Raw genomic sequence first — 21,090 nt, 5'->3', positions numbered from 1 at the left:
GCAAAACCTCGGCAGATGCAGCAGCGCCCTTAAAGCATTGTTGTATTGAACACGGAGAGCGTTGTATGCCTTCTGTGTGTATTTAACCCACAGGCTGCTCGTGTAAAAAGTGGTACAATATGCACGAAACAGTGTAGTTTTTACGTTAAAAGAACAACGAGCAAACCTGCGGGCTATCATATTGGCTCGGACTGACAACGCTCTCCGCTCCCGTTCAATATCTTCGTCATCTTTAAGGTCGTCAGTTAATACATGGCCTAGATATTTGAACCGGTGAACACGCTTCAAAGGGACCCCGCTGAGACGTACAGGAGGTACCTCGGACGGACATTTAGTCCCCGCCCTAAAAATCATTAGTTCGCTCTTCTTAGCGTTATATTTAAGGCCGTGACTACTGGCAAACTGCTCGCAGAGACTAATGAGTTCGCGGAGACCTCCAACAGAAGCACTCAGCAACGCCATGTCGTCTGCGTAGCTAATATTGTTGAAGCATACCCCGTCAATGTGACAACCGACATGACGGCTGCTGAGCACCTCAATCAGATCGTTAACGTACAGGTTGAAGAGTGTGGGCGAGCTCAGCCCCCCTTGTCTCACGCCACACTCCAACCTGTACCCCTCCGAAATACTCTCCCCCCATCTGACATGATTGATCTGGCCTTCATACCAAAACTGAAATATCCGGATAAGCTCTAGAGGTAATTTAATCTTGTCGAGCTTTTCCCACAGCTTACCCTAGTAGCATTTTCGTTGGGGCCCACGGTGCCAACGGTAGGGAAAACGTTGGGATGAGGTTCGTTCCGTAGCCAACATTAAAATTTGTATTGGCCCACCATCGCATTTACCAACATTCGCTGTGGCACAGATGCCTAACAATGGGCCTTTGTGTATTTTGGTACCGTTGGCTAAACAACGATAATATTTGTTGGCCCAATGATGGCATATATCGTATTTACCAACATTGGCAGTGGCAGTGATGCCCAACAATGGGACTTTGTGTATTTTGCTACCGTTCGCTAAACAACGATAACATTCGTTGGCCCAATGGTGACAAATACCGCATTTACCAACATTGGCTGTGGCACGGATGCCCAACAATGGGCCTTTGTGTATTTTGGTAACGTTGGCTAATCAACGATAGCATCCGATGGCCCAATGATGACAAATATCGCATTTACCAACATTGGCTGTGGCACTGATGCCCAACAACGGGCCTTTGTGTATTTTGGAAACGTTGGCTAAACAACGATAATATTAGTTGGCCCAATGATGACATATATCGCATTTACCAACATTGGCAGTGGCAGTGATGCCCAACAATGGGCCTTTGTGTATTTTGCTACCGTTCGCTAAACAACGATAACATTCGTTGGCCCAATGGTGACAAATACCGCATTTACCAACATTGGCTGTGGCACGTATGCCCAACAATGGGCCTTTGTGTATTTTGCTACCGTTCGCTAAATAACGATAACATTCGTTGGCCCAATGGTGACAAATACCGCATTTACCAACATTGGCTGTGGCACGGATGCCCAACAATGGGCCTTTGTGTATTTTGCTACCGTTCGCAAAACAACGATAACATTCGTTGGCCCAATGGAGACAAATACCGCATTTACCAACATTGGCTGTGGCACTGATGCCCAACAACGGGCCTTTGTGTATTTTGGTAACGTTGGCTAATCAACGATAGTATTAGTTGGCCCAATGATGACATATATCGCATTTACCAACATTGGCAGTGGCAGTGATGCCCAACAATGGGCCTTTGTGTATTTTGGTAACGTTGGCTAATCAACGGTATCATCCGATGGTCCACTGATGACAAATATCACATTTACCAACATTGGCTGTGGCACTGATGCCCAACAATGGGCATTTGTATATTTTGGTAACGTTGGCTAATCAACGATATCATCCGATGGCCCAATGATGACAAATGTCGCATTTACCAACATTGGCTGTAGCATTGATGCCCAACAATGGGCATTTGTGTATTTTGCTACCGTTCGCTAAACAGCGATAACATTCGTTGGCCCAATGGTGACAAATATCGCATTTACCAACATTGGCTGTAGCATTGATGCCCAACAATGGGCCTTTGTGTATATTGGTAACGTTGGCTAATCAACAATCAATCAATCAATATATATTTATTTCAGACCAAAATTACAGTCCATATTTGTTAGTTATGTACAATACTATTTACTTATATCTATGTTAGTTTATCCTAGTCCTATCCTAATAAAAACTTAAAAATTACTATTTACAGTCCTGGTACTGGTAATCAACGATATCATCCGATGGCCCAATGATGACAAATATCGCATTTACCAACATTGGCTGTGGCACTGATGCCCAACAATGGGTCTTTGTTTATTTTGGTAACGTTGGCTAATCAATGATATCATCCGATGGCCCAATGACGACAAATATCGCATTTACCAACATTGGCTCTAGCATTGATGCCCAACAATGGGCCTTTGTGTATTTTGGTAACAAATGTCGCATTTACCAACATTGGCTGTGGAACTTTGCTTGTGGCGTCACTAGATGGCGTTACTGTCTCCAAACATCGAAGTTATAGTTATTTTCTCGATTATTCCGGATATAATCATAATATTTTTTAAAAGTAACTTATAAATCTAATAGCTATAACTATAAAAATTATACATTAATTTAAAAAATTGTATTTTACCAACATTTTCTCAATTTAAATCTCAAAAAACATAAATCTCGCTTACGAAGTTTTGAAATGCTGTTAGTATATATACAAATTAGAGTGTATAGTAAGTGTACTTGCTTCGGCAGTACATATACTAAAATTGGAACGATACAGAGAAGATTAACAACAACTGCTGCCTAGGACCTTCATGTGGGTATACAACCAATGCCTACAGTAGTGTAATTGTAATATTTATCAGCAAAGGCCCAACGTCGTATTACACAACCACTTACCTAACGTAGGGTAACTGTAGGACTCGTAAACAAATGCCCATTACATAATTAGACTGTAGGCCCACTATAAATTACACAACTATTTACCTATGGTAGTATTGTAAGAATCCTACACAAGGCCCAACGTTAAAGTTACAATGTTGGCCCTTTGTGAGACAAGCTGTGTTGGGCCTCCAACCTGGTGCACGACTACCTACCGACCTACCTGACTTGCCGTTGGGTAATTGTTGAATTTGCAAACAGAAGCACAACGAAAAAATTGCCCTTTTTTATTTTTTTGCAGTTGGCCCTACAGCAAGCCATACGGCCAAATGTAACAATTAACCAACCATCAAACAAATGTGTATAGGCCCAACCACGGCCCAACCAAAACCACAACCGTTGAATAATTGTATGATTTATTTAAATAGGCCCAACGAAAAAATTACTCTAATGGCCCTCTGTTGGGAATCTTCAGGAGGGCCTTTGTCGAGGGCCCTCCAGCAAATCGTACGGCCAAATGTAACAATTAACCAACCATCAAACAAATGTGTATAGGCCCAACCACGGCCCAACCAAAACCACCACCGTTGAATAATTGTATGATTTATTTAAATAGGCCCAACGAAAAAATTACTCTTATGGCCCTCTGTTGGGAATCTTCGGGAGGGCCTTTGTCGAGGGCCCTCCAGCAAATCGTACGGCCAAATATAACGGTTGCCCAACTAATACGTAAACAAAGGCCCAACCAAATCCCTACAAGAAAATGCTATTAGGGTATGATAGGAAACCAGATCAAATGCTTTCGACAAGTCGAGAAAGCAGGCGTAAACGGGCGTATTTCTATCGGTATAGTATTTGACGGCATGCTTCAGACAGACAATGGCGCTTTCTGTTGAGAGTTTGGGTCTAAACCCGAACTGGTTATCATGTAGCGTAGCATGAATATTTAGATGTCTATTAAGCATGCTGTCAAATACTTTGGTGATAACGGTAGCCAATGAGATCGGCCGATAGTTGGATTTATCTCCAATATCACCCGTCTTGTCCTTAATAATCGGCACAACTACCGTTCTCATTAGCTCCGTTGGTAGGTATGAGTGTTTAATGCACAGATTAAACAGCACGGCCAAAAGTCTAGGCAGATGTGTGCCCGCATACTGCAAATGCTCAATGCTGAGCCCGTCATGACCTGGAGACTTGCCTCTAGACATTGTCTTTATAGTTTTAGCAAGGTCTTCAGGAGTGAACTGTACTATCTGGTCTTCATTGACGAGCTCAGCACCGGGCACCCGACTATCCCTAACAAGTCCCGTGAGGGGTGATTTCATGGCAAAGTTAGACTTAAACATATTGGCTATAGACTTGTGGTCACTTATACCGTCAATGCTCACAGGGAGGCCGGATTTACCATTCAACCTGGCGGTATTCTTCCAGAAACCTCGAAAGTCGCGTTTGGAGTGCAGTTCAGCAAGACGGTCCATTTTAATTTGGTCACTATGATTTTGACACCATTTTAATTTTGACTTGAATACGCGCCTTGAGCCGCACATCTCATCGTATGTACGACCAGAAGTGGGCTTTCCATACCACAGCCAAATCTTGAACTTGTCCCGAGCCTCCCTATGTGCTAAGCCAACATGCTTGTTCCATCCCATCACGCGAACCGGTTTTTTTACACGACCATTTCGCCCACCCTCACGACCTGCCACTGCTGCCGCCCTCAAAGTCGATACCACCTGCTCAAATAAATTATCAATTATATTCCTGTGATATACATTATAACACAATTTATTATCACAGCATACATTCGGTATATCAATGTGTTTTAACCTTTTTTCACACTCTACAGAATACACATCAATTTCACAAGGATTACGCTCACCCCATACAACATTATTATTTGTAACGCGTAATCTATGGACCTTAGGTCTAATCACACTTAGGTTACATTGTAACAGGAGTGGGAAATGGTCTGATCCTAATATGTCATGGTTCACATACACACTGCTAACAGAGTCTAGTGCCGAGCTAGTTACTACACAATGGTCTAACCATCTAGTGGTCCCATGCGCTTCGCTCAAGAATGTAAATGTATCGGACCCCACACCCAGTTCCAATTATGTTCCAAACAAAAATTGTCCAATTCATAATAAAATGGTTCATAAGGGTGTGCATTAAAGTCCCCTAATATAAACACCGCTTCAGCATTACAACTGTCTATTATAGCGCTTACCGAACCGAGGCAATCCGTAAACTCAGGTAGATTACACACTGCATCCGTAGGCATATAAACACTGAACACCAGTATACACCGGTCACTTAAGGCGATTTTAACTGCACAAATACGCGGATTATGACACGGAATAACCATGACGTCACGCAGTACAGCGCTCCTCCACAGTAGGGCTACGCCACCAAACGGCCGTCCGCGTAGCATGCCCGCCGACGTATCGACTGCAGATGTAATGAAATGAAATGAAATGAAATGAAATGAAATGAAATGAAAGTTTATTCACGAGAACATATGGTACAGTAGATATTATTAAGTGTACATATTGACCCATGATATGTTCGGCCTTATGGCATGTGAAAATTATTTGTATTGACATAGTTCATGCATGTCAAAGGAAAATACGTTACAAAAATGTCGCGTTTATTAAAATATTATCAAAATTTAAATTATTAAATACAAACACCAAGTTCTACAGTCAGTTAGTCATTCAAATTCAGCGCCTAAGTTCATCAATCTATTATAGTTAAATCTAATTGTCTTACTTACCTATGTAAAAAGATTACATGTTAAAATGAAGTAAAAATTAAAATTTATAATGTCAAAAGTTTACATGTCAAAATTAGGTAAGAATTAGAATTTATAATGTCAAAGTTTACATGTCATAATTAAGTAATAGTTAGAATTTATAATTAAATTAGGATTTATGATGTCAAAAGTTTACATGTCACAATGAAGTAAAAATTAGAATTTATAGTATCAAACGTTAACATGTCACAATGAAGTAAGTAATAGTTAGAATTTATAATTAAAATATTCATCAATGTTATAAAAACTTGCATTACACAATATATTTTTCAATTTAAATTTGAACTCGTTAAATGGTAGCGTCTTTATGTTTGCAGGAATTTTGTTAAAAATTTGTATACACATGTGATATGCGCCTTTTTTTCTTATTTTAAGGTTATAGGGCGGTAGTGTCATTTGGTACTGTCGAAGAGGTCTATTATTTATATTATTAAATGGCGGGAAGAGTTCTAGATTCTTCTTCACAAAGACAGCTGCTTCGTAAATGTATAGGCTTGTCAGTGTTAATAAGTTAAGCTTTGCAAAATCAAGTCGGCACGATTCTCTGCGACCTTTACCACAAATAGTTTTAATGCACTTTCTTTGGGCTACAGATGCACGTTCTATTTCAACTGAGTTTCCCCATAAGAGGATCCCATATCTAAAAATGGACTCGATATAAGCATGATATGTTACAAGAGCTGTTTTTTGCGAAACCGTTTCTTTGAGTCTCCATAATACATATATAAATTTATTAACTTTCTTACATACATTTTCTACATGTCGTTTCCAGTTACAGTGAGTGTCTAAAGTTATGCCTAAGAATACAGAGTCTTCTACTTCTTCTATTTCGATGTTGTCATGTAAAATTTTTATTGTCTGTGGCGCTGCTTTGTATGATCTAAACTGGATAAATTTTGTTTTGCTAAGATTTACCTTTAAATGATTTTCGCTAAGCCAACCGATGACATCGTTCAATGCAGTATTTACCTCGCGTTCATATGAGTCTGTATTGGTACCTTTGATTAATATCGTGGTATCGTCAGCAAATAGGACGCAATCATGTCGGATACATTCAGGTAAGTCATTGATATATATTAAAAACAATAACGGGCCTAAAATACTGCCTTGTGGCACTCCGTATGTATTAACTTTATACTGGGACTTGTACGATTTCAGCTTATTGTTTTGAACCCTCTCAATTTGAGTACACTGCTTTCTTTCAGACAAGTAACTTTGAATCCAGGAATATGCGGGTCCTCTAATTCCATAGCGTTGGAGTTTGTCTAAAAGTCGGCGGTGACAGACGGTATCAAAAGCTTTGGACATATCCAAAAGTAATACCCCAACTGGAATGCCTTTGTCTATACAGTCCGTAATTAAGTTATTTAACTTAAAGCACGCTAATGTTGTAGACTTTTTTTTTCCGAAAACCGTTTTGCTCGTCCTTTAAGATGTTAAATTTGTCTAAGAAACGTTCGATTCTGTTGTACATCAGAACTGTTGTACCCGTACAGCAGAACTGATCATCTATATTGTTAAGGAACGTCAGATCTTCTCTTGTCAGCCAGGTTTCCTGTAGGGCCACTATGTCTGAGGAGCGGCATAACTCGCGGACATCAGCGACAGACCGTTTTACACTCTTACAATTATAGGTACATAAGATAAGCGGCTTTATTTCCATATTATACTTCTTTTGATAAGGCGCCGTTTCCAGAGTTGTCCCTGGTCGCTATTTCTTGTTTATAATGCGTAAAACGTCGAAACAAAACTCCTTTAGGCCATAACTGATCATTTAGTAGTAAAAGTTGTTCAGTATAAAACCCACAACCCAATCCCAAAACCTCCCTGGCAACGTGAATGCAGTTATTTTTTGGCCACCCTGTATAAATAGTGCTCGTTTAAAGGTATAAAATATTGTACACAGACATGTACGTGGTGAAGCAGGGCGAGATCACCAACTCGATGTACCTCGTACACTCCGGCGAGGTCCAGGAGATCAGCGAGAACTATGATGATTACGAGGACGAAGGCGTCAAACGAAGGATCTTTACCAAGGGAGAGTACTTTGGCATTGTGAGTGTAGTGTAATATATAATAGGCTTGTGTCGGTCATGAACTAAGAACTGTTAGGAATGAAATCCCGTGAAGGACCGAAATGAACTAAATCTTTTTGCACGCTCTTAATCGGTCTTTAGGTCCTTTATAGCTCAGTGGGACTGGTGAGCGCTTGACTGAGTGAAGCGGAAAACGGACAGAACGAAACGGTTCACAATGTCGCTAGCACAAGTGCGAACGAGATGAAAGAGTTACATGAAAGTCCTAAGTCTGAAAAATATTAAGAAAATCAAATATTTCTTCTACATTTTTTTTGTGTCAAGGTGCTTTAATGTCTAATCGTTATATTGTATCGTACAAATTGGATTATATTCATTTACCACAAATCAGAAAGGAATTTAATACGAAACCGATTCCTATTCATTCCCAGCGCTCAACGACTGTACTGAACTAAAGGAACTAAAATTAAATTAAAAGGCCGAACTAGTTCATTTGACCGATTGACCGAGAGAGGAGCGCTCTCTGTAGCAACCGAGCACATGAGACAGTGTAGTGTAAATGTGACTCATCATTCGCTTGCCCTTATTCCATTCACTTGGGAATAGTTGGGATCGGCGCAGCAAATCTTTTTCTCCCATATCTCTCTCTCTCGCCCGTCATCTCATCATTCACTCGCGTTCGTTTCATATCATCTCTCACACAGTCCATCCACCTTTTCCTCGGGTTTCCTTTCCCGTTACTTCCCTCCACATTCATTCGCAATACCTTTCTCGTCACATGAGTTTCATCCCTGACAATCCGAAATATAGTAATACCTACGTTTACTACTACTATGATAAGCTAAACATTTTTATTTTCAGGAACAAGGACTAATTCGTGACAAGCCATATGACTATTCTTACCGAACTACGAGCAAGTCCCAAGTTCTGACACTACTCTTAGACGACTGGGAGTATCTTTTACAGCACTTCCCTGACAGCAAGAAGCGGATAGATGACTATCGGAGTAGTCATCATAGTAAGGACGATGGACCCCCACCTCCGCCTCCGCAAGCCAGTGCTGGTACCCTAGGTACTCCGGGCGGCTCAGAAACGGCCCTAGAGGACAGGGGTCCCGATGATGGACCTTCAGGGGGTCCAGATGTACCTCCAGGTACACCGCCGGATATGAAACCGGGCGAACCAGACGATCCAACCAGCAAGACAGCCCCTCTGATTGAATTAAAACGCACCATTTACAAGTATCCTGAGTCTAAAGAGCCCGAGCCTGAACTGGCTGTGACTGATGGTCTAGAAGGAACATCGAAAGGTAAATCTAAAACGGTGAAACTAAAAGACGAAACGAAAGCGTCTTCATTTTCACGAGACCCATCTGAAGGTATTGGCGAGAGAAGGAAATCAGCCCTTAAAATTTCTGTCAAACCTTCGAGAACTGAAACGTCTGTTAAGTTTCACGAGGAACCGCTTCCCGCTAGCAGCTCAACGCAACTCTTTGAACGTATTCGAAACGCAGCAAGAGCCGTAGACGACAGGCTAGCGAGTCGAAGCATACGAAGCAATGACGACACGCCATCGACAGAATTAATCAAAGAGTCAAAAGCCGTTGCAACATATCACAGCGTCGAGGAATACTTAGCTTACAAGTACAAGATGCGTGACTCGTATCAATACCGCCCTAAAATAGAAGATGAAGACCAAATTGACTCTGACGTCAGAATGAGCCCCAGTCGTCGGATGCGGGTGAAATACCCAAATCAAACACAAAGCTCGATTCACGATGGTTCTGACAGGGAGCACTTCGTGCATTCACAGCTAGCAGAGTCTATGTATCGTGTCCATTCGGTAGAAAGTCGAAGTGCACCCGTTTTAGATCTTGAGAGGCCTTTGGGTGATTACACTCCGTCTAACCTTTCGGTCATTGGACTTCCTACAGCGGCTGCCCCTGATGTAGACATAGAGCCAAGAAAAAGTTCGTCTACTGTAGCACGAGAGGACTCTCAAGTACCAATGACTTCCAAACAAGCCATGCAGCAATCTGACGCAGTTGAACCCAAGAACGCGGACACTGATCCATCTGACGATCGAGGAAGCAGAGAACCCAAGAAACAACAGATAGATGCTCATTTAACTAGGACACCTTCAACCACAAACCTTCTTGCATTACCCGCTCCTTCTGACAGCTTATTAATGCAACAGCCATCAACAATTCCTGAAGAATTCCTTAACATAGCAAAACCAGAGACATCTCGTGATAATGATGCGGCTCGAACGGCCTCTGCGGAGGGTTCTGTCACTGTACCGAAACTGCTTGCGTTGCCACCCGCGCCTTCGTCTGAATTGCCTACGCCTGCGATGGATACACTGACTGCGATAGATGCACTGCCTGAAATTGTACAACCTGCAGAAATTGTTACTGAACGTGAACTATCTATTACATCAATGCGCATTTTACAAGCAGAAACACCAACGCCTATAGTGGCGCCGCCAAAAGATCAAGCAACTGACCTTGCTGCGTTGACAGAAGCTGAAATGCTACTTGACTCTACAGCACCAAAACTGCTTGCGTTGCCACCCGAGCCTTCGTCTGAATTGCCTACGCCTGCGATAGATACACTGACTGCGATAGATGCACTGCCTGAAATTGTACAACCTGCAGAAATTGTTACTGAACGTAAACCATCTATTACATCAATGCGCATTTTAGAAGCAGAAACTTCAACGCCTATAGTGGCGCCCCCACAAGATCAAGCAACTGACCTGGCTGCGTTAACAGAAGCTGAAATGCTACTCGACTCTGCAGCACCTAAACTGCTTGCGTTGCCACCCGCGCCTTCGTCTGAATTGCCTACACCTGCGATAGATACACTGACTGCGATAGATGCACTGCCTGAAATTGTACAACCTGCAGAAATTGTTACTGACCGTGAACCATCTATTACATCAATGCGCCTTTTACAAGCAGAAACGCCAACGCCTATAGTGGCGCCGCCAAAAGATCAAGCAACTGACCTCGCTACGTTGACGGAGGCTGAAATGCTACTCGACTCTGCAGCACCTACCACCAAAAACACGGAATCCGACGAGGGTTTAAATATACCTAAAGAGAAACAAGCAGATGGAAGTGTTGAGTCAGAATCAGAGAGACAAAAGACTGATGCTCACAAGTCAGAGGATCAGAACAATTCGGGTGAAGAAAAGACTGATCAGGACAAAGCTACAGATCATAATTATAAGGAACGCAAGGATAAAAAAGATTAACCCTTTGAACGCCTACCTATCGTGCGCGGCGCGTGTTCGTGGACCTTGCCCGAACGCATCAAGGTTGATATTGGGCTGTAGGTTGATATTCAGACAAGTGGATCTTTTAACCAGAGCATTGTTATGTACCGGAAAGCACTTCGAGCAACGCCGGCTTCCGACATGTCGGAAGGGAGGAACCCAAGCGATATCTTGCCGTACAAATCATTCTGCCATTTTTTGCGGGCGGAAACATGCACACTGTCGCACTTTTCACTCACTACATACAAAATCCAATCTGTAATGACGACACAAATGCATGGAAAATGACACACGTCAAAGACAAATCTTGCAAACCTCGATCTCTTTTTGTGTAAAGATGATTTTTGTGTAAAGATGAGTCACTAGGTACAATTGCCATACACGCATTGCCATAGGTACAATTGTACGAATGCCGTCTCCCTTCCCGGTGTTGCTCGAAGGGAAAGCATATTCTCAAAATGTAACCTTTTGAACGCCAAATGGCGCATCCATTTGCCGTGTGCCACTGACGTCAAGGGGGTAAAATTTAGTTTTGTGAACAAATAATGCCAACCTAAAAGTGGGGTGTTTTTCAGTAGATTTTCATCAAAAAACGATCGACGTCAAATGCCGTCTTTGGCGTCCTTGTCACGATTTTGCTTTGACGTCAATTGCCGTCTGTGGCGTTCAAAATGATATATAATAGATATTGAGGTCCATTGGAGAGCGAGGATCTAATGATGTACCATTTAGGTATAAAATAGTTATTTGTACAACAAGAGATCAAAGTTTGATATTTCTTCGAGTGCTTATTTTGAGTCCCGTGCAAGCGAAAGATTCTATATAATAGAATCTTGAGCGTAGTAAGGGATTCAAAAGCGCACGAGATGTAAATAACTTTGATCTCGTGTAGTACACAAAAATTTTCACCCTAAGCAGTGAGAACATACCTAGAGGGACAGAGATAATAGAACCCAAGTATATCGAACTTGTATTAGACCCCGCATGTTGAAATGACATTTGACTATAAAGGTCACTTGAATGTCATTTTGTTAAAAAGTGAGCAAAATCGCATTTTGCTCACTGTTTTTAAGAAGCAAAGTACTCTTGTTCGAGCTGCTGAGGTGAAAATGTATTTGCAATAATGCACTGTAATTGAAGTTTATGTATTTTATTAAAAAAAATTGTTCTTGAGCTAGTTTCTTTTAATGATTAAATAGAATAGGTATATATTTAGTTAGTTACAACATTTCAATAAAACTGTATAAAACAAGAAGTATATTTTATTGTTATTTAGATAGTGACGACCAAAGTGGCCAAATACATCGTAACACACCTTTGCTTTGATACCATAGAAATAAGGATATATTTGGCCACTGGACGTCACTATCTGATGCTGACTGTACAGTCAACTGTAAAAATATGGGTGCACAAAATCATCTCAAAAATAATTTGCAAGACCGAAGTGATCCCATAAGTGTTCCGTGAACAAAGTTTTGTACGGAACACTAAAAATATATGTCCCACTAGCTGTGCCCGCGGCTCCGCCCGCGTGGAATTCGGTCTGTGTCAGTAAGCGGCTATTTCTAATCCTGATTTATCTCCCTCTCCCCTGGAGGCGGAACTTGAAGTAAAGTTGACAGATGGATATGCTAGAGGACTGTAGTCCAGATAAAATATTTTACAGTTAGGTACCACTAAATAAAAGTACACTCCAAAATCAATAGTTTTTTTTCGCCCTTATTAAAACTTTACACGTGATTTTACCGACAGAGTAGTAGGTGTATATCGGACCATACAGTAAGGTATACGCGCGCGAGCGAAAGCGTAGCGGCCTGCCTGGCTAGAGCGCCACTCACCGTGGTCTTCTTCAGACTCCTGAGGAAGACCACGTGCCCTTTGTAACCTCAAACCTCAATGCGTTGCGAGACTTTCGCGAATGATTCGATTTTTTTCGAGAAGGCATGGAAATGCGTATAAAATGCGAGTCCCAAATCGTTTGACTCCGCAAACGACCAATGCCGGATTAAGATATTTTGATGCCCTAAGCATTTCTAGACCATGGTGCCCCCTCTCCCTAGGGTCATCAAGATTACATTGAATTTTTTTGGTAAATTGAGTGACGTTCATTGCCGCATTACAGCTGAGAATGGAAATCAGTTACAACATTTTATCACGAAAATTGACAGTGCCGTAGCAGTAACGTTGCAACAGAGTAATGCTGCCAGTGTTGCCAGGGCTCTGGAGTCCTAAGTTACGTTTCGTTTCCCTAAAAGTCACGTTTTTGCTGCTTAAGTCACATTTTTATATTATTGTTGTATGGGTAGGTATAGCTGGTCAAGCAAATCTTGTCAGTAGAAAAAGGTGCGAAATTCTGATTTTCTATGAGACGATATCCCTTCGCGCCTACATTTTTTAAAATTTGCCGCCTTTTTCTACTGACAAGATCTACTTGACCAACTTTTAAATCGATTTTGTTAGAAGAAATTCAGAAAATAATATATTTTCACAAAAAATCTATCATATAAGGTTAATATGATTTTTCTTATTGAAAGCACACACATTTTCATACTTAATGCTATTTGTGATCGATTTCATGAATTTTAAGGCGTATCCAGACTAGTAAATTTTTCGCCAATCTGATTAAATTGCCCGATCGAATCAGGACGTGCGGACGGAAACGCCAATTTGGCTCGCCGAATTAAACCGCCGATTATGACCGATATTACCGATAAAATGGAGTGCGGACGGAAAAAAAATCCGGGAAAAAAATCAAGAAATAATAAAAGGAACTTACAGGAGTGCCCAGACAGAGGTTATCAAATCGACCGATTGAAAAACTGCCCCAAAATGAAAATACTGGCGTCACAAATTGGTATTCTTGTGTCCGCACTTCATTTTATCGGTCATTATCGGCGGTTGAATTCGGCGATCCAAATTGGCGTTTGCTCCGCACGTCCTGATTCGATCGGGCAATTTAATCTTATTGGCGAAAAATTGACTAGTCTGGATACGCCTTTATTAGCTGGTGTGATGAAAATGAAATAACCGATCGCAGATTTTTTTTGCAGTCACCCAGACAAAGTAATATTGAATTGAATCTATGGTTGACGATATATTCCAAACATTTACGTTGATACGAAATCTTACTAAAAAACAATTATTAATCAAAGTTTACTTACCTATCTATCGAATCGTAAACAAATTCGGAAAAAACACTGTTATTTTCACAGGTAAATAAATAAAAGCGCGAAGCGTGAAATCACCGGACCTAGTCACATGAGTCACAGTCAGTCAGTGCGAAAGAATAGTTTTAAAAGTTTCCACTGTTTCCATTGTTCACCGCTCGCGCGACTGCAAGACCGTGCAAGTGCAACTAGTGCAAGCAACGGTTCATTTATTGGCGTCTGTACTCAACTTGCGGCATTCATTATTAATTAAACTTAATCAAAAGAAAATACAAAACCGAACAAGTGCGTGTCGGACTCGCCCACCGAGGGTTCCGTACTTTTTAGTATTTGTTGTTATAGCGGCAACAGAAATACATCATCTGTGAAAATTTCAACTTGGGTTCGTTCACTGCGTTCCTAAATAATACGAATTGCATAACTAAACTTGTCCAAAATTCGACTAGCTTAAAAAGTCACAAAAATTGCCTCATGATCGAAAGTCACGCACATGTCACACGAGAAGGCGAAAAGTCACGAAAAATGTGACTTTTGTGACCATCTGGCAACACTGAATGCTGCTGCAGTCGCCACCCGAATGTCACCTTTGTCATATCTTAGAAAGTAATTGAAAACGCGAGCGAAGCGAGCGCGAAAATTTTTCGATATAAAAAACACAATTCGATAGACATTTGTACATTTTTAGGGTTCCGTACCTCAAAAGGAAAAAACGGAACCCTTATAGGATCACTCGTGCGTCTGTCTGTCTGTCTGTCTGTCTGTCTGTCTGTCTGTCTGTCTGTCCGTCTGTCACAGCCGATTTTCTCCGGAACTACTGGACCAATCAAGTTGAAATTTGGTACACATATGTAAGTTTGTGACCCGAATACGGACATGTAACGTAAACAAATGAATTTTAAACATGGGGGCCACTTTTGGGGGGTAAATGAAAAAATGAAAAAAAAAATTTTTTCAAACTATATCATGTTACATATCAAATGAAAGAGCTTATTGTAAGGATTTCAAATAATTTTTTTTTATAATTTTCGAATCAACAGTTTAGAAGTTATTCAAGAAAATAGGCAAAAAATGACCATTCCCCCCACCTTATCTCCGAAACTACTAGATCTAAAATTTTGAAAAAAATACATAAAATAGGTCTATACCTATAGATGACAGGAAAACCTATTAGAAATGTACAGTCAAGCGTGAGTCGGACTTAATTACAGTTTTTAATCCGACCCCTACGGATTTTTTAAAGAGATTTCACTCACGTTTCACATAAAAAATACATTGTTAACAGTGCCGGATTACTTAGAGTAGTAGTTTTCTTAGAGTAATTGGTGATAATTTTCTGATAAGATAATCATTTTAAATATTTAACGGTCTTACCTACTTACGAGTAATTGTAAGGTCAAATTAAAAATAATGTTTAAAAAAAATGTTAAATTGAGAGCTAGCTTAAAGTTTTTTGTACTCGTCGACTTTAATGGTTGAATTAATAAAGACTTTGTAACCAATAAGCAAAACAAGCACGTGCTTACGGCACCACGTTCAGGGAGGGCACCAAAATGCCAGGTTGAAAAAGGTGAACAAATTTTAAAATTAGGGACAGACACATCGTTTTTACCACACGATTTTTTTAGCTGTCCAAAAGCTAATTTGCATAAATAATAGCGCGTAATTCTTTGGGAAACAATCGGTAGCAGTAGAAGAGTCGTGATTACATGCATAGATTCGATTTCAACCCACTCTTTTGCGGTTCGGCGTTAGGTCTTATGCGAGGCCTTCTGCCTTACGGCAAAGTTGATCTTCTGCCTTAATTACACTTGGGCGTGGATCCAAATCCAAGCTTTCCTCTTTCGCAGCTGGGCCTACTGCCTTTCTCACACTTCGCCAATTCAATTCCAAGCTCTGCTTTCTTGCATATTTTATGCATGAAAACAACCTCGCTGAGACCCTTAAATATCGAGCCCTATGCGAAGCTAGGCTGATAGAAAACTGTCCCATCCCTTCTCTGTATGAAATCCTGGATTCGCGCCTGGTTGGGACTAAAACTAAAATTGCGTTTTTATATCGAAAAATTTTCGCGCTCGCTTCGCTCGCGTTTTCAATAACTTTATAAGGTATGATAAAGGCGACATTCGGGTGGCGACTGCAGCAACATTACTCTGTTGCAACGTTACTGCTGCGCAGTACTGTCAACTTCCGTGATAAAATGATGTGACTGATTTCCATACTAAAAGTAAAAAATGTACAACTGTCTATCATATTGCGTTTTTATATCGAAAAATTTCCGCGCTCGCTTCGCTCGCGTTTCTGTTACTTTCTACGCTATGATAAAGGTGACATTCGGGTGGCGACTCCAACAGCATTAGGTACTCTGTTGCAACATTACTGCTGCGGCACTGTCAATTTTCGTGATAAAATGATGTGACTGATTTCCATTCTCAGCTGTAATGCGGCAATGAACTTCTCTCAATTTACCAAAAAATCAATGTAATCTTGATGACCCTAGGGAGAGGGGGCACCTAGAAATGCTTAGGGCATCAAAATATCTTAATCCGGCACTGATTGTTAAAAATTGCATAATATACGGAACCCTTGGAACGCGAGTCCGACTCGCACTTGGCCGGTTTTTTAATTTTAGTCCCAGCCAGGCTCGAATCCAGGATTTCATACAGAGAAGGGATGGGACAGTTTTTTATCAGCCTAGCTTCGCATAGGGCTCGATATAATTTAAGGGTCTCAGCCAGGTTGTTTGATGCAAGAGAGGTGAAAAGATGCAAGAAAGCAGAGCTTGGAAATGACCAAGTGAATTGAATTGGCGAAGTGTGAGCAAGGCAGAAGGCCCAGCTGCGAAAGAGGAAAGCTTGGATTTGGATCCACGCCCAAGTGTAAGTAAGGCAGAAGATCAACTTTGCCGTAAGGCAGAAGGCCTCGCATAAAACCTAACGCCGAACTGCAAAAGAGTGGCTTGAAATCGAATCTATGCATGTAATCACGACTCTTCTACTGCTCGCTCTTTGGCTTCACTCGAAAGCGCTACTTGATAGGATGCTTTTAGTTTTCGGCTTTCACGGGGCCCCTTATAACACTTTGACAGTTAGGTCTCAGGATCGCGGCTAAGGAGCAACTCGGCTTGGCCGACAAATCTGGCGTGCAAGAGATCAAAATTCGCTATAAAATCAGGGGGCCTAGCCAAAACGCATTTCGAAAAAAGATATCGCTAACGAATCGATAAAAAATGTATGGGAATGACAGGTACCGTAGATGAGTCTGTCGAAAAATATTAACGAATACAAAAATGTTAGCCAAGTTGCAATGTTGTAACGAAACGCAAAACTTTCGTTACCGGGATTCGACATCTGTCATACATTGTCTAGCCAAGTGACACTTTTGACAAGCGTTATCGCCTCCTAGGTGTCGATACGTAGCGCGAGCTATCCCCTTGCAGATAACTTACCGAAGCACAAGAAAATACCGAATAATAGTGTTTGTAAATTAGAATTTGTAATAAAAAGCATACTTCAACATTATTGTGGGCGGCGAACAACGCGGAAGTGTCGCTTAGACGCAGGCGCCGTCTGAAAAATCGCCTCTATTGAAACTGCTTAGGAAAGGACTGCCCTTAGCTGGTGATCTTATCATGTATGCTACAATCAAAGGATTGTGGGCCGTACGCAGCATTTCACCCAAAGGATCCAATGTGACCGAGGCGCTGAATATCTACCTATCTATAGTGACAGTGTCATGGAAAAATGGATTATGCACCCACAAATGCAACCAGAAACAATGTCCCTACAAAGGTAAGAGTGAGTCAATAACTTATCCCTACTATACCTACTAATAAGTATATAAAATATGTTATTAATGCTAAAATAACTAATGTGTTCCTGTTACGTCATCAAATATAAACCGATGAACGGTGTAGATTAAATTTGGTACCCATATGCGCAATGGCAAGCACTTGTTTTTCAATAGGAAAGTGAATTGAATGTCTAAAGGCAAAGGTATATAGGTAAAGGCTTTACAAATATAGATAAAGACTCGGGAACAAAAGTTCTTCACACAAATAAATGCCCTTCCCGGGAAGCAAAACCATCACCTTCATAGGCAAGGTCACTAACAACTAGCAATATTGTAGTGTCATCACATTTTCTTAAATTGATTTGAAAGGGATGAGACTACAGTGTTGCTACTTTTTAATTTCTACAATTTCTAGTCGGACTCTAAAGTAAGCTCAAGAAGACTTGTGTTGTGGGTACTTAGGGTACTTAGATAACTATATATAGATGGTCAAACCAATTTGTTAGTCAGTAAGAACCAGGAAAACTATACTCATACTTATCTTTTGGGTGCTAGTACTGGTATATGACAAAGCTAGTATGATTCTCTCTGTCTTTGTTTGAAATGAGACAGTCCTTTGACAAACTATACTTAAATACATAGACAACACCCATGACTCAGGTACAAAATATCTGTGCTCATTACACAAACAAATTTCCTTACCGGGGATTCAAACTCAGGATTATCAGCTTAACCGGCAGGGTCACTAGTCACTACCAACTAGGCCAGACAGGCTGTTGTCATACATATACATTATCAACCATATTAATGAAACTTTTTCATATTATGAAACATTGTATATGACTTCTTTTGGCAGGCGCAGATACAGTCAGCTGCAGAGAAAAGGTCCCACCCCTGCATACAAACTTCTATGTAGTGGTGGTACCTTTTCTCTGCAGCTGACTGTACCTACACACTATATAAAAATAATCATAACATGTACTTACACAAAACATTTAGTTTTTTTTTGTCATATGACTGGTAGAGAATAAGTATTATAACCAAATGTTACAGAGTTTGTTGAAAAACTAAGCATTCATTTTGTTTCAGGTGACTTGGATATTCATTGCAGCCTTGGCATATGAACCAATACTTTATGGTGCTCCAAAGTCAGGGTCAAGGGAAGAAACTATGTCACATGTACAACCACAAAAATATATTGAGTGTTGTTTTACTATTTTAATACACTGTACATAATATATGTACAAACAAAGAATGCTTGGCTACTGATTTCATGCTGCTGGCAAAAAATACCTGCTGCATCTTTCATTAATAGATTTTCAATAAAATAAATTAACTTTTTAACCCAATCATTGTGTCATTTATTTATGGTGGTTACCACCTTAACTTTTGGTATGCTTAGGAGCAGATCTGCTCCCATGTACTTACCTATATTCAACTTTAAAAAATGCATTAATTTTTAAAAGTTGTCTTTGTAAAACGACCGGTCTGGCCTAGTGAGTAGTGAGCCTGCCTGCTAAGCCGATGGTCCTGGGTTCGAATCCCAGTAAGGGCATTTATTTGTGTGATGAACACTAATATTTGTTCCTGAGTTATGGGTGTTTTCTATGTATATAAGTTTGTATTTGTCTATACAAGTATGTGTATCGTCGCCTAGCACCCATAGTACAAGCTTTGGTTAGTTTGGGGCTAGGTTGATCTGTGTAAGATGTCCCCAATATTTATTTATTTTATTTTATTCAATTATGATTGATATATAAATTACAAATTTTTGACAGGAGCATACAAAAGGTTAAATATGAACAGCCAGTAGCTTAGCGGGTGAGATTACCTTCCTAAATTTCCATTGACTATAAATAATAAAGATGTGTTTAATTCATTTTTAACGCCTCACTCACTTAGGTATTTCTATTACTGAGTAAACAAAAATCAAAGACAGGTAGGTAATAAAAAAATAATATTAAGTAACAATATGATTTATTAGTTTTGGTTTCACAGGCAGCTTTTATCTTATCTAATGCATCTTCTTAGTCGGCGTCTTCATTGCTGAAGGTCGTGTCTAGTTTGAAGAGTTTCCTGCGCGATGTACCATGCTTTTCCAAGTGTTCCTGTCCTCGGCGATCTTAATAGATAAATCTAATGCATAACATCTATGTATTCAATGTCCGCTTGACTTTTGTTAATTTCGAAAATGTTTGAAGTCTATGAAGTAAATGAATTCACTGAGGTTACACTGATTCGGGCAAACCTGTCCACAATTTCACTTCACGGTTTGAATCAATACTAACGCTTAAAGTATTGTCTCTTCTGGTCAAGTAAGCCAGCAGTGCACGTCCTTAGCACTGGTAACTGCCATGAAGGCGTCATTGCAGCGGCAGCTCTGACTGTACGTGCCAACTTGGCGAGGACTTCTCAGCGTGGAAGAAGAGCCCGCGGAGCCGCTCTTGCCCGCTCTGGCTACGTCGCCGCCTTGGTTGGGGCTGCGGGGACGACGGCTGTCTGAAATTGTTAAACTTTAGGTCAAAATTATATGCAATTAACAACGCACTCTTCAAATATTACACTATATAGAGTTATTTTATCACGAAATTGTGATAAACTAAGTTAAACAAATACCAACATATTTAATTTGCTTACCGATAAAACAATTATTTTCTCCAAAATTAGATTCGCTGTTCACTTGACACTCTTGACAGCTGACAGATGATGTTTCTTGACGGTTTTGAACGAGAACCACAGACAAAAATTAATTTTTACCGACTTGGCGCATAGAATGAGCGAAAACTAAAAAGATTGCCTCTTGGCTAGGTTATTATAAACATTATCGACCAGTCGCTCGCGAACGTAGAGATCGAATCGATAAGGAGCGAATGTAATTTGGCTACGGGCCCAGTAACCTATGTCGAAAAAATCGGCTGGCCGCAAGCCCGAAAGCATGATATTTTTCCATGACTTTAAGGGCCTCCGCGTAAGGTCAAATCGAAAGCCTACGTTGGAGATGTTCTTACGTACCCTCACTCTATTACTTGATCCCTACGACCCTTCGTTATTAGATGGG

The 21,090-nt window shown here is 40.6% G+C and overlaps 1 protein-coding gene and 1 long non-coding RNA gene across 2 annotated transcripts in view; one reads left to right on the top strand and one right to left on the bottom strand.

Annotated features, from left to right (window-relative positions):
• The window catches only part of LOC134801742 (uncharacterized), a 76,294-nt gene extending 65,239 nt beyond the window's left edge, over positions 1-11,055 (top strand). The window contains exons 44-45 of the mRNA XM_063774339.1: positions 7,668-7,816; positions 8,659-11,055. Coding sequence (XP_063630409.1) covers positions 7,668-7,816; positions 8,659-11,055 — 2,546 coding nt within the window. The remainder of the gene's footprint in view (positions 1-7,667; positions 7,817-8,658) is intronic.
• Positions 11,056-19,992: 8,937 nt separating this feature from the next.
• LOC134802011 (uncharacterized) lies at positions 19,993-20,494 on the bottom strand. Its single transcript, XR_010145795.1, has 2 exons — positions 20,181-20,494; positions 19,993-20,058 (listed from the first exon to the last, which is right to left on the bottom strand). It is a non-coding gene; the product is annotated as an uncharacterized LOC134802011 (long non-coding RNA).
• Positions 20,495-21,090: the final 596 nt, after the last annotated feature.

Source organism: Cydia splendana, chromosome 23 (genome assembly GCF_910591565.1).
Source record: "Cydia splendana chromosome 23, ilCydSple1.2, whole genome shotgun sequence".
In the NCBI taxonomy this organism is placed as follows: Eukaryota; Metazoa; Arthropoda; class Insecta; order Lepidoptera; family Tortricidae; genus Cydia; species Cydia splendana.
This window is presented reverse-complemented; position numbering and strand designations above follow the sequence as displayed.